Consider the following 12,951-nt stretch of genomic DNA (forward strand, 5'->3'; position numbering starts at 1 on the left):
TAAGTATTTGTTAAAATCTGATTAATAAATACGAATATATTTAAATAAGTTTTAATTTGATCAGGTTTGTGCTTAGATTTAAATGTTTCGTAGGATCCTTCATGTCAATGATTTAATAAATGTGTCATCTTGCAGATGGATGATGTGCGATATCCTGCTCTTATGTGCAGACATGTCAGGAAGATCATAAAACATAAAGAATGTTACATACAGCTGTATCAATGCAACATAGTATTTTACAGCACCTTGCAGTTGTCGCCCTGTATCGCTAACCTGCCTTTGCCCTTTTTTGTTGTCTTGCAGGAGAGCAGCGCTCCGAGGGCCAACTGCAATAAAATGATTATGATGTTTACAGACGGCGGGGAGGATCGGGCACAGGAAATCTTTGAGAAGTACAACTGGCCCAACAAAACGGTCAGTCTATTTGTGAAAAGAGGTCATCAAGAAAAGTGCTTTCTTGTCATTTAGTCATTTTCAACAAGTGTACGTAACATTTAGCGCTCGTACCTTTGGATTTTCTCTTTAAAGGTTTCATTGCTTCTTTGTCTTCACTCTTTATCTTAGCAACAGCCTTAAAAGCTCTGACCTTTGCACTAATTACACACTTTATCCTGAAATACTAGAGAATTACAGACAAAAGGTTGTGTCTCACCACTCAACTTGCAGCCATGGCAATATTTCTCATGCCGCCCATGACTGTCTACTACTTATCTTTGTGTCCATTAGTATTAATATCCTTAAATATACAGATCCATAACTATCCGCTATTAATATCCATATCTATCTTTAGCAGGGGTCCCCAAACTTTTTGGCTCGGGGGCCTCAATGGGTTGGCCGGGGGCTGGGCTGTGTATGTATATGTGTGTATATATATATATATATATATATATATATATATATATATATATATATATATATATATATATATATATATATATATATACATATATATATATATATATATATATATATATATATTTATATATTTATACACATATATACATATATATATACATATACACTATATATATACATACCTATACACATATATACATATACATATATATATATATATATACATATATATATATATATATATATATATATATATATATATATATATATATATATATATATATATATATATATATATATATATATGTGGCGACTTGTCTCCCCCGCCCCAATGCAGCTGAGATAGGCTCCAGTGACTCCCTGCGACCCCAAAAGGGACAAGCGGTAGAATATGGATGTGTATATATATATATATATATATATATATATATATATATATATATATATATGCATATATATATATATATATATATATATATATATATATATGCATATATATATATATATATATATATGTATATCATATATACATATATATATATATATATCGAGAGAGAGAGAGATATAGATATATATATACATATATATATACATATACACATATATATATATACATATACACTATATATATATACATACCTATACACATATATACATATACATATATATATATATATATATATATATATATATATATATATATATATATATGTATATATATATATATATATATGTATATATATATATATATATATATATATATATATATATATATATATATATATATATATGTGGCGACTTGTCTCCCCCGCCCGAATGCAGCTGAGATAGGCTCCAGTGACTCCCTGCGACCCCAAAAGGGACAAGCGGTAGAATATGGATGTGTATATATATATATATATATATATATATACACATCCATATTCTATATATATATATATATATATATATATGCGCACGCATACACAAGTCTCTAAAACGTTAACCACCATGTTGCAACAATAACAAAAAACTAAAGAAAATATAAAAATTTGTACTGTTTTTATAGTATGTGTATATATATATATATATATATATATGTGTATATATGTGTATATATATATATATATATATATATATATATATATATATATATATATATATATATATATATATATATATTCCTCATGCACTAATTGAGCATGCACTTGCCGATGATTATATCAAGTTTTCAATTGGAAAATGCATTTTTCGACAATATGATGTGCCTGAGTGAATAGGAGAGTAAAATGGATTAGAAAGAACAGATTTAAAAATAATTCAAATTCAAAATAAAATAGTATGATTATTTAATTTTTTTAACTTAGAACTTCACTCGCGGGCCGGATTTTGGACGCTGGCATGCCGTATCCGGCCCGCGGGCCATAGTTTGGGGACCCCTGATCTATAGCTATCATCATATTTGTATCCATTAATACTTAATATTTACATCCTTAACTGTCTATATAAATATCTTCTATTTGTATCTATTACTTTCTATTATATATATTTTTAACTTTATCTTGAACTACCTATGATTTATATCCATAACTATATACTTTTTATACTTTAACTATTTGTATCCATTACGGTCTACAATTTATTTCCATGACTATGTACTATTTATACCTTTAACTATCAAAATCCATAACTATCTGTTATTTATATCCATGACTGTCTAGTATTTATATTGATAACTATATACAGTATTAAATGGTCTACAATTTATAGCCACAAATATGTATTATTGTATATGGGTATACAATAAAATGCACACAGCAGGGTACAATATAATGCAATAAGTACAGTATAATATAGTACTATACCACACTGTACTGTACCATACAGTACAGTGAGATCGGTTGGTCGTGAGTTCAAACCCCGGCCGAGTCATACCAAAAATTATAAAAATGGGACCCATTACTTCCCTGCTTGACACTAAGCATCAAGGGTTGGAATTGGGGGTTAAATCACCAAACATGATTCCCGGGCGCGGCCACCGCTGCTGCCCACTGCTCCCCTCACCTCCCAGGAGGTGATCAAGGGTGATGGGCCAAATGCAGGGAATAATTTCTCCACACCGAGTGTGTGTGTGACAATGATTGGTACTTTAACTTTTTTTTTTTTTTTTTTTAACAATACAGTACGTGACTGTACAGGTCATTCAAATACAATACAAAACAGATACAACTCCGTACCGTGTGAATTGTTTGTCTTTGTAAATTACAAATAATGAGCTTCATTGAAGCAAGTAAAAAACATTGAAAATTAATACTTTAATTAATTAATACTAATATATTTCAACTTGATCTGATCTTCCTTCCAGGTGCGTGTTTTCACCTTTTCGGTGGGCCAACATAATTATGACGTCACTCCCTTGCAGTGGATCGCATGTGCCAATAAAGGTAGCTCATGTGTTCCTTGAACTTTGCTCTCATTCAAGACTAATCATCTTTTTTTACAGTCTATTGTTTGTTTGGACTTCATCGGATGTTTCTTTGTGAGGTTTTTTCTTTTGCGTATACTTTTGTATATACAGAATTTCGACTTAAATCTAAAAAATAAGTCGACTTTTTTTAAGGAGCATATTAGGAATTATCTGATCACAAATGCGTCCGCATCATTCAACTTACTGTGTCATAAGCTGAACGGAATAAAATACTGCGACTACTAGGTGTTCACAAAAAACTAATTACCACTTCACTTTGACTTAAAGACAGTAAATTCCATTCCAGTAAATTCCAATAAACAGGTTAGTGTTTATCATACCTATCATTGTTCTTTGTTTGACTAAGTTCACTTGATCAAATCTTTTCTAACATTCCACACTACAAAATAATAAAATAAAAATGTATCATTCCTGCTGATATCATATTGGTATTGGCCAATACTTAAGGCTCCAATATTGGTATCTGAAATCAAATAGTTGTATCAGGACATCTCTGCTGTATTATTACTATAGATATTATGAATGTATTGTTACATATGATTTATATATCAATAATTATATACGGTAATATATTTTTTTTATCAAATATAAAATACTGTGTTACAGGTGACAAGAGGTATGATTATTATTATTTAATAATTATACTTCTTACCGATTGTCTTTTTTTTAAAGGGAAACTTTTTTTTACTATTTGCAACAATCCTTATGAGAGACAAAAAGACAAAGGACTGTTTTTTCTTGCGTTCTCACATGTAGAAATCGGCTCATTCTAAGTGGCTAGCAATGCAGCTAAAGGGAGCAATCAATTCTACCTCTGAATCACTTTAAATATACATCTAAACACCGCCAACAATACCTAATTCACGTTCTGTAACCTGTATAATACCCAAGCTGTAATGACATTATTGTAAGAGCGAACACTGAGGAACTCTTTTTCTACTGTGGTAAAACATTGTCTTGTGACAGCATACTATGGTATTAGCCATAAGCGAACTACAGCAAACTGGTAAGCAAACAACTGCGTCACCAGCTCATTTGCTTTTGAGTTTGTAATGCACAACACAATACGATAGGGCACCAATCGGTACTGACTGAAAAATATGAACAATCATAATGCAGAGTCTGTAAAGTATTAACCCACATTTCATGTTTTGTTTATACACAGCTAGCTCGACAGTGTAGTGCTGTAGTTTCGCTAACAAGCATGGCGTGCTGCGTTTATCATGATCAATATTATAGTGACTCACTCAATAGCCAGGTGTGCATTTGGTCCGAGTGGCTGGAAACTTTTTTTTTTTTGTTTAGTTTTGGGTAAGCATGCCATTTATCTGGGCATAGTTTGGCTCTTATTTCCACATTTGCAGTGTAAAGTTTTGCTGATGTCACTCTCTCGGCTTCTGCCTGCTCCAACATTTCACTCTCTGTGTTTGCTTCTATAAGCAGCAGTTCATCGTCCGTATATTAATCAATCAATGTTTATTCATATAGCCCTAAATCACAAGTGCCTCAAAGGGCTGCACAAACCTCAACGAAATCCTCGGTAGGGCCCACGTAAGGGCAAGGAAAAACTCACCCCAGTGGGACATCGACCATAATGACTATGAGAACCCTTGGACCGAAAGAAATGGATGTCGAGCGGATCTAACATGATATTGTGAAGGTCCAATCCATAGTGGAGCTAACGTAACCGTGAGAGTCCAGCCCAAAGTGGATCTAATATAGTAGTGAGAGTCCCTTCCAAAGGGGAGCCACCAGGAAACCATCCGAAGCAGAGGCGGATCAGCAGCGCAGAGATGTCCCCAACCGATACACATGCGAGCGGTCCATCTTGGGTCCAGACTCTGGACGAGCGGTCCATCCTGGGTCCCGATTTTGAACAGCCAGTAATTCATCCATGGTCACCGGACCAGACCCCCTCCACAAGGGAGGGGGGGACAAAGGAGAAAAAGAAAAGAAACGGCAGATCAACTGGTCTAAAAAGGGAGTCTATTTAAAGGCTAGAGTATACAAATGAGTTTTAAGGTGAGACTTAAATGCTTTTACTGAGGTGGCATCTCGAACTGTTACCGGGAGGGCATTCCAGAGTACTGGAGCCCGAACAGAAAACACTCTATAGCCCGCAGACTTTTTTTGGGCTCTGGGAATCACTAATAAGCCGGAGTCCTTTGAACGCAGATTTCTTGCCGGGACATATGGTACAATACAATCGGCAAGATAGGCTGGAGCTAGACCGTGTAGTATTTTATACGTAAGTAGTAAAACCTTAAAGTCACATCTTAAGTGCACAGGAAGCCAGTGCAGGTGAGACAGTATAGGCGTAATATGATCAAACTTTCTTGTTCTTGTCAAAAGTCTAGCAGGGGCATTTTGTACCAACTGTAATCTTTTAATGCTAGACATGGGGAGACCCGAAAACAATACGTTACAGTAATCGAGGCGAGACGTAACAAACGCATGGATAATGATCTCAGCGTCGTTAGTGGACAAAAATGGAGCGAATTTTAGCAATATTACGGAGATGAACGAAGGCTGTTTTAATAACTCTTTTAATGTGTGACTCAGATGAGAGAGTTGGGTCGAAGATAATACCCAAATTCTTTACCGAGTCGCCTTGTTTAATTGTTTGGTTGTCAAATGTTAAAGTTGTATTATTAAATAGAGGTCGGTGTCTAGCAGGACCGATAATCAGCATTTCCGTTTTTTTGGCGTTGAGTTGCAAAAAGTTGTCGGACATCCATTGTTTAATTTCATTAAGACACGCCTCCAGCGGACTACAATCCGGCGTGTTGGTCAGCTTTAGGCATGGGTGTCATCAGCATAACAGTGAAAGCTAACACCGTATTTGCGTATGATGTCACCCAGCGGCAGCATGTAGATGCTGAAGAGTGCAGGGCCAAGGACCGAACCCTGGGGAACTCCACACATCACCTTAACATAGTCCGAGGTCACATTGTTATGGGAGATGCACTGCATCCTGTCAGTAAGATAAGAGTGAAAACTAAGACAGGGCTAAGTTTGACATACCAATTCGTGTTTTGATACGCTCTAATAAAATATTATGTATATTCAGCTTCAAAAAGATAAGGCTGTGAATTCTCATTTGTCTGAAAATAATCATCTTCACTGTCTGTTACCAAGTCTGCCTTCATTTGAAAACACTCACGTTTGTTTCTGGATTTAGGGACTTTTTTTTTTTCCAGACATCGAAGGTACTTTGCTAATAGGAAAGGAAATAAATGCGCTGAGAAAATAAGTTCCGGTAATGTATAAAATGACCAAAATACGATAAATATTGTGAAGATGGTGTCTGTTACTACATTATATACAGACTTGCAGTGTGTATATAAAACGTTGATGGAGCGTTTTTAAGTTGTTTTAGAGGGCTTTAAAGTGACTCCCATTAGTCACATTTTCCAAGCTTTTTATATCATCTTCAGAATCCTAAAAAAATAAAACACACGTGTTCTTTTCACTTATAACTATTGTAAACGGTGGGCAAAAAAAAAAAAAGTATAGTTCGCTTTTAACTTCTGCTGTGAATTTTAAATATATTATTTTACTTGTTTGGTTGCATTTATATCGAAGAACAAAAAACGAGCTGTGGGCTGCAAATGGCCCCCAGCCTGTCCCCATCCCCCTAGCATATTGGAACATTACAGCGGTATATGAAATATTAAATAAATATTATAATTTGTGCCTGTGCGGGTGTGATAGCAAGCTCTGCTTTCTGCCGTAAACGATCATCATGCTTGACGAGAAGTTATTAGGCAAATGGTCTTTGCAAAGAAAATAGGTTATTGATTCAGTCATCATCGCTGTACCATGCAGGTCCAAATGATCCCATTCCTTGAGTCACTCTGCGCCTCCTCTGGCACGCGTCTAGAGCAGAAAACTGCATAACTATGATTTTTTTTTTTTGGTATGTCTATTCACGTGCACGGACATGTGTGCATGTGCAATATATGCGCGGCGTCTCGCTAACTCAAGCTTCCACGACAAAGTTCATCATGTGTCAAAGTAATGGGAGCCGTTTGATATTCAGCGGAGGCTGTCTCCATTTCACGGCTCTTTGTATAAACACTCGCGGTTAATAACTTGGCAAGCGGCGTGCTTATTGACCCGGGCGGTCACTCTCCTCCATTTCTAATCATGCCGCGCCCAGGAAGGGGGCGGCGGGGGTTAGCATTCCCAATGAGTCTCCTTACGTCTCCATCCTGCAGGACAATTGTGACTGCTGCCAGGTCACCGGCCATCCTGATGATGCTGATGACATTCCATCATGTACAGTGTTCCCTCGCCACTTAGTGGTTCACTTAATCGTTACTACAGTCTCAGTGCATTGCTGGATTTTAAAGTACCGTTTAAAGGGGAACATTATCACAATTTCAAAAGGGTTAAAAACAATAAAAATCAGTTCCCAGTGGCTTGTTGTATTTTTTGAAGTTTTTTTCAAAATTTTACCGGTCCCGGAATATCCCTAAAAAAAGCTTTAAAGTGCCTTTTTTTCGCTCTCTGCCAAGACACTATCCATTTTCCTGTGACATCACACAGTGCTGCCAATGTAAACAAACAATGGCGAATAGCACAGCAAGATATAGCGACATTAGCTCGGATTCAGACTCGGATTTCAGCGGTTTAAGCGAATCACCAGATTACGCATGTTTTGAAACGAATGGTTGGAGTATGAAAGTATTAAAGAAGAAACTGAAGCTATTGAGCGAATAGCTATTGACGCTATTCATAGCCATAGCACAGGGGTGGGCATTACGTCGATCGCGATCGACTGGTCGATCTCGGAGGGTGTGTCAGTCGATCTCAAGCCAGGCATTAAAAAATATACATAAAAATGAGCAATCATCAATCATACCAAGACTTCACTTTCGTCAGTTGTTTGACATTCTCGGCACCCGAGGATCTTGTGAGATGACGCTGGCTGCTGCGAGCTCATATTTAAGAAAAAAATCACTAACAGGGCGGACCCAGAGAAACACATTTTATTTCTAGAGACTCCGTACCTACTGTCAAAACTCTAAAGACCGACTGCACAGTTCCTGTCTTCACCATAAAAGAGCTGTTTCATCCTGCCTGTGCTAACAAAATAAGAGTCTCAGAAAGCTAGCGTGCACAAGCTAGCAAGCTACGGCGTTTGATGCCAATGTATTTCTCCCCCGCCCTCACGACCGCTTTTTCATTTGCTTGCCCACCCGCACTCTCACTGACGTCACTCACCTGCTGCCAGACATTAAAGGGCCACACACATATGCTACTCTCATAACAAAGTGTTTAAAAACGAGTATGCAAGTTGGACAAATGAGATGCCAAATCCAACCACTTTCATGTGGTATTGGACAGAAAGGAGGACTTTTTTTTTCCTCCATTTGAAAATGCGGACGTTATCCGCACCACTGTCTAATTCCAATCAATGCAAGTCAGCAGAATCAAGTACACCAACTTATATTCTTGTCTTCATGAAAGAAAGGAATCTATGTGTGTTAAACATGCTTGTATTATCATTAAACACCATTAACCTGTTAACAAAAATGTCTCTTTCATAAATAAATAAATATAAATTATAAATAGGAATGAGGTAGATCTCCTCGACTTGGTCAATTGAAAAGTAGCTCACCTGCAGAAAAAGTGTGAGCGCCCCTGCCATAGCATGTCCGAATAGCTGCGTTAGCATCGCCGGTAAAATGTGCGGACCAAACGATCAGGACTTTTGCATCTTGTGATACAGGAGCAACTTAAATCCGTCAATTGGTAAGTGTTTTTTCGCATTAAATGTGGGTGGAAGGAAACGTAAAATAGTTGCAAATGCATCTGCAGGTTATCCATACATCTCTGTGCCATGTCTGCTTTAGCACCGCCGGTAAATAGCATGTTAGCATCGATTAGCTGGCAGTCACGCCGCGACCAAATATGTCTGATTAGCACATAAGTCAACAACATCAACAAAACTCACCTTAGCGATTTCGACAAAACTCACCTTAGCGATTGCGTTGACTTTATCGTTGCAAATGCATCTGCAGGTTATCCATACATGTCTGTGCCATGTCTGTCATCGCCGGTAAAATGTGCAGACACTCCGGCACATTCACCGGCAGATTTCTTGCCACTTTCGCATCTTTGGGCCGGTGGAGCAACTTTAATCTCTCCCTGTTAGTGTTGTTACACCCTCCGACAACACACAGACGAGGCATGATGTCTCCAAGGTTCCAAAAAATAGTCGAAAAAACGGAAAATAACCGAGCAGAGACCCGGTGTTTGCAATGTGTTGAAAATGAAAATGGCGGCTGTATTACCTCGGTGACGTCACATTCTGACGTCATCGCCAAAAGAGCCATACACAGAAAGGCGTTTAATTTGCCAAAATTTACCCATTTAGAGTTCGGAAATCGGTTAAAAAAATATATGGTCTTTTTTCTGCACCATCAAGGTATATATTGACGCTTACATAGGTCTGGTGATAATGTTCCCCTTTAAGACTGTTATGCACCCAGTGTTTCCCCTACGTCAGGGGTCTGCAACCTGTGGCTCTTTAGCACTGCCCTACTGGCTCCCTGGAGCTTTTTCAAAAATGTATGAAAATAGAAAAAGGTGGGGGGAAAACTATATTTTTGTTTATTTAGGGTTTCTGTAGGAGGACAACATGACACAATCCTCCCTAATTGTTAGAAATCCCACTGTTTATATTAAAGGCCTACTGAAACCCACTACTACGCAGTCTGATAGTTTATATATCAATGATGAAGTATTAACAATGCAACACATGCCAATACGGCCTTTTTAGTTTACTAAATTGCTATTTTAAATTTCCCACGAGTTTCTTGTTGAAAACGTCACGGAATGATGACGCATACGCGTGACGTCACGGACTGTAAGGAAATATTAGCGCTGCACCAAACACGGCTAAAAGTAATCTCTGTTCATGGCGTAATTTACACAGTATTTTGGACATCTGTGTTGCTGAATCTTTTGCATTTTGTTCAATTAATAATGGAGACTATAAAGAACAATGCTGTTGGTGGAAAGCGGTGGATTGCAGCTGTCTTTAGCACCGAGACACAGCCGGTGTTTCTTTGTTTGTTGTGAAGCTTTAACACAGAGCGGTCAAGCAAACATGTTTTCTCTACATCAAACAGCATGTTTTTGGATGGGGAAATTGTGATATATATCTTACTGGAGAAATCATTGGATTATTCGTCATCCTGCAGCAGCTGTTTAAAGGGCAGCTGTGAGCTTGGCTCCTCGGCTTCTCTCTGGGACACTTAGTGTTCACCGCAGCCATCCGACCTCGAGGTATGTCTTTACAATCTTTAAAATCTCACTAAAACACTATTAAAACAATAAGCAAATAAGGGATCTTCCAGAATTATCCTAGTAAATGTGTCTAATTACATCTGAAACGCTCACACTGCCGCCGCCCGGAGCCGTCGCTTTTTTTTTTCTTTCTTGTCCTTCACTATCAATACCTAATCCACAAATATTTCATCCTCACTCAAATGAATGGGGTAATTGTCGCTTTCGCTGTCTGAATTGCTCTTACTGCTGGTGGCTCCCAATAAAAACATTGTGAATATGTGTGGAGCCCTGCAACTCATGATGTCACGTGCACATACTTCCGGTAAAGGCAGGGCTTTTCTATTAGCGACCAAAAGTTGCAAACTTTATCGTCGATGTTCTCTACTAAATACTTTCAGCAAAAATATGGCAATATCGCAAAATGATCAAATATGACACATAGAATGGACCTGCTATTCCCGTTTAAATAAGAAAATCTAATTTCAGTAGGCCTTTAAACATGATTCTCTGAGGAGAGTCTTTGGCGAGCGCCGTTTTTTTCCTCATTTTGGCCGTCCTTGAACTCACCGCAGTTTGTTTACATTCTTCTAGACGCCAGAGAAATAGATATTTTGTGGCACTCCTTCTTTGTTTCATTTTGTCCACCAAACGTTTTATACTGTGCGTGAATGCTTTGTTGATGTTATTGAGTGGAGTGTGGAGTGTTTATCAAGCATATTTGGTCACTGCATGACTGCAAGCTAATCGATGCTAACATGCTCTGTAGGCTGGGTTAATGTAGATATTGCATTATTATGCCTCACTTGTAGGTATACTTGAGCTCATTTAATTTCCTATGTCCTCTGTGTATTTAATTTGTATCTGCATTTCTCATGACGTATTATCTGTATGTAATATTGCCTGCATTTCTGATAGTTGTTTGTGTACCATATTGTTCCAGACCACAGCAAACATTACCCAGCTTGCATAGATTCTAATAAATCCATTCAAAGACAGCCCACCATTTCCTTTAACTTAGACACACACATCTATACTTTTGGCCATTCTAAGACAGTCATTTAGAGAAGTTGTCTCACCCTCTGAGAAGGTTTACTAATGTTTTCTACTGTTGTAAAAATAAAAGTAGGCTAATATAGCTAAAATAGATGCATTGTCATGTGTTGTCTTCATTATAACACTTGTATAAGACTTGTAAAGTCATTTTGACAGTAGGCTAATATAACAAATACAGATATGTACATCATGTGTTGACTTCATTATATCACTTATAGAGGGCTTATAATTTTTTGCGTCTCTTAACCGATTTTTTATCATTTTTTGGGACCAAAATTGCTCTTTCAACATTTTGGGTTGCCGACCCCTGCCCTGCGTGTACTTATTTGTTGGGGCCGACATAGCGAAATAAAGCTGCCACACCTTAAAAATGAAGTTTTTTTTTTTCGTGAAAACGATTTCAAAAAATATAATGTATGAATGGATATATAATGCAGTGGTGGGCCGTCAGGGCCAGCAAGGCCTTCTCTGCTGGCCTAACATAACCAGAATTCATGATCATAATTGAAGATAAAAGTAATTTTTGATTTACTTTCCCCGAATATCTAAAATTATTCATATTGTCTTCATGTCATATTGGGCTCCTTCCACTGCTGTTGTTTTTAGTGTAGAGCAGTTTTTCTTACCTTGAGTTCGATCGAACCTTAGGGCAGTGTTTTTCAACCTTTTTTGAGCCGAGGCACATTTTTTGCGTTGAAAAAATGTGGAGGCACACCACCAGCAGAAATTATTTAAAATTGAAACTCAATTAACAGTAAAATGTGGTTGTCGCAATTGTTGGATATGACCTTAAAGCATAAGCAAGCATGCATCACTATAGCTCTTGTCTCAAAGTAGGTGTACTGTCACCACCTGTCACATCTCATCATGACTTTTTTTCACTGTTTTGCTGTTTTCCTGTGTAGTGTTTTACTTCTTGTCTTGCACTCTTATTGTGGTAGATTTTTCTCTTTTTTTGTTGGTATTTCACTGTAGCAGTTTCATGTCTTCCTTTAAGCGATATTTCCCGCATGTACTTTGTTTTGGCAATCAAGAATATTTCAGTTGTTTTCATCCTTCTTTGTGGGAACATTGTTGATTGTCATGTCATGTTCGGTTGTACATTGTGGACGCCGTCTTTGCTCCACAGTAAAGTCTTTGCTGTCGTCCAGCATTCTGTTTTTTTTTACTTTTGTAGCTCGTTCAGTTTTAGTTTGGTTCTGCATAGCCTTCCCTAAGCTTCAATGCCTTTTCTTAGGGCCACTCACCTTTTGTTTTATTTTTGGTTTAAGCAT

General features: G+C 37.4%; 1 protein-coding gene across 3 annotated transcripts in view; it reads left to right on the forward strand.

Moving 5' to 3' along the window:
- cacna2d2a (calcium channel, voltage-dependent, alpha 2/delta subunit 2a) overlaps window positions 1–12,951 on the forward strand; it is a 553,278-nt gene that overhangs the window by 469,175 nt on the left and 71,152 nt on the right. For all 3 annotated transcript variants that reach the window (XM_061874585.1, XM_061874586.1, XM_061874587.1), the window contains 2 exons: window positions 304–414; window positions 3,200–3,278. In XM_061874585.1, the coding sequence (XP_061730569.1) occupies window positions 304–414; window positions 3,200–3,278 (190 nt within the window). The remainder of the gene's footprint in view (window positions 1–303; window positions 415–3,199; window positions 3,279–12,951) is intronic.

The sequence above is a fragment of the Nerophis ophidion genome, linkage group LG16 (genome assembly GCF_033978795.1).
Source record: "Nerophis ophidion isolate RoL-2023_Sa linkage group LG16, RoL_Noph_v1.0, whole genome shotgun sequence".
NCBI classification, from domain to species: domain Eukaryota; kingdom Metazoa; phylum Chordata; class Actinopteri; order Syngnathiformes; family Syngnathidae; genus Nerophis; species Nerophis ophidion.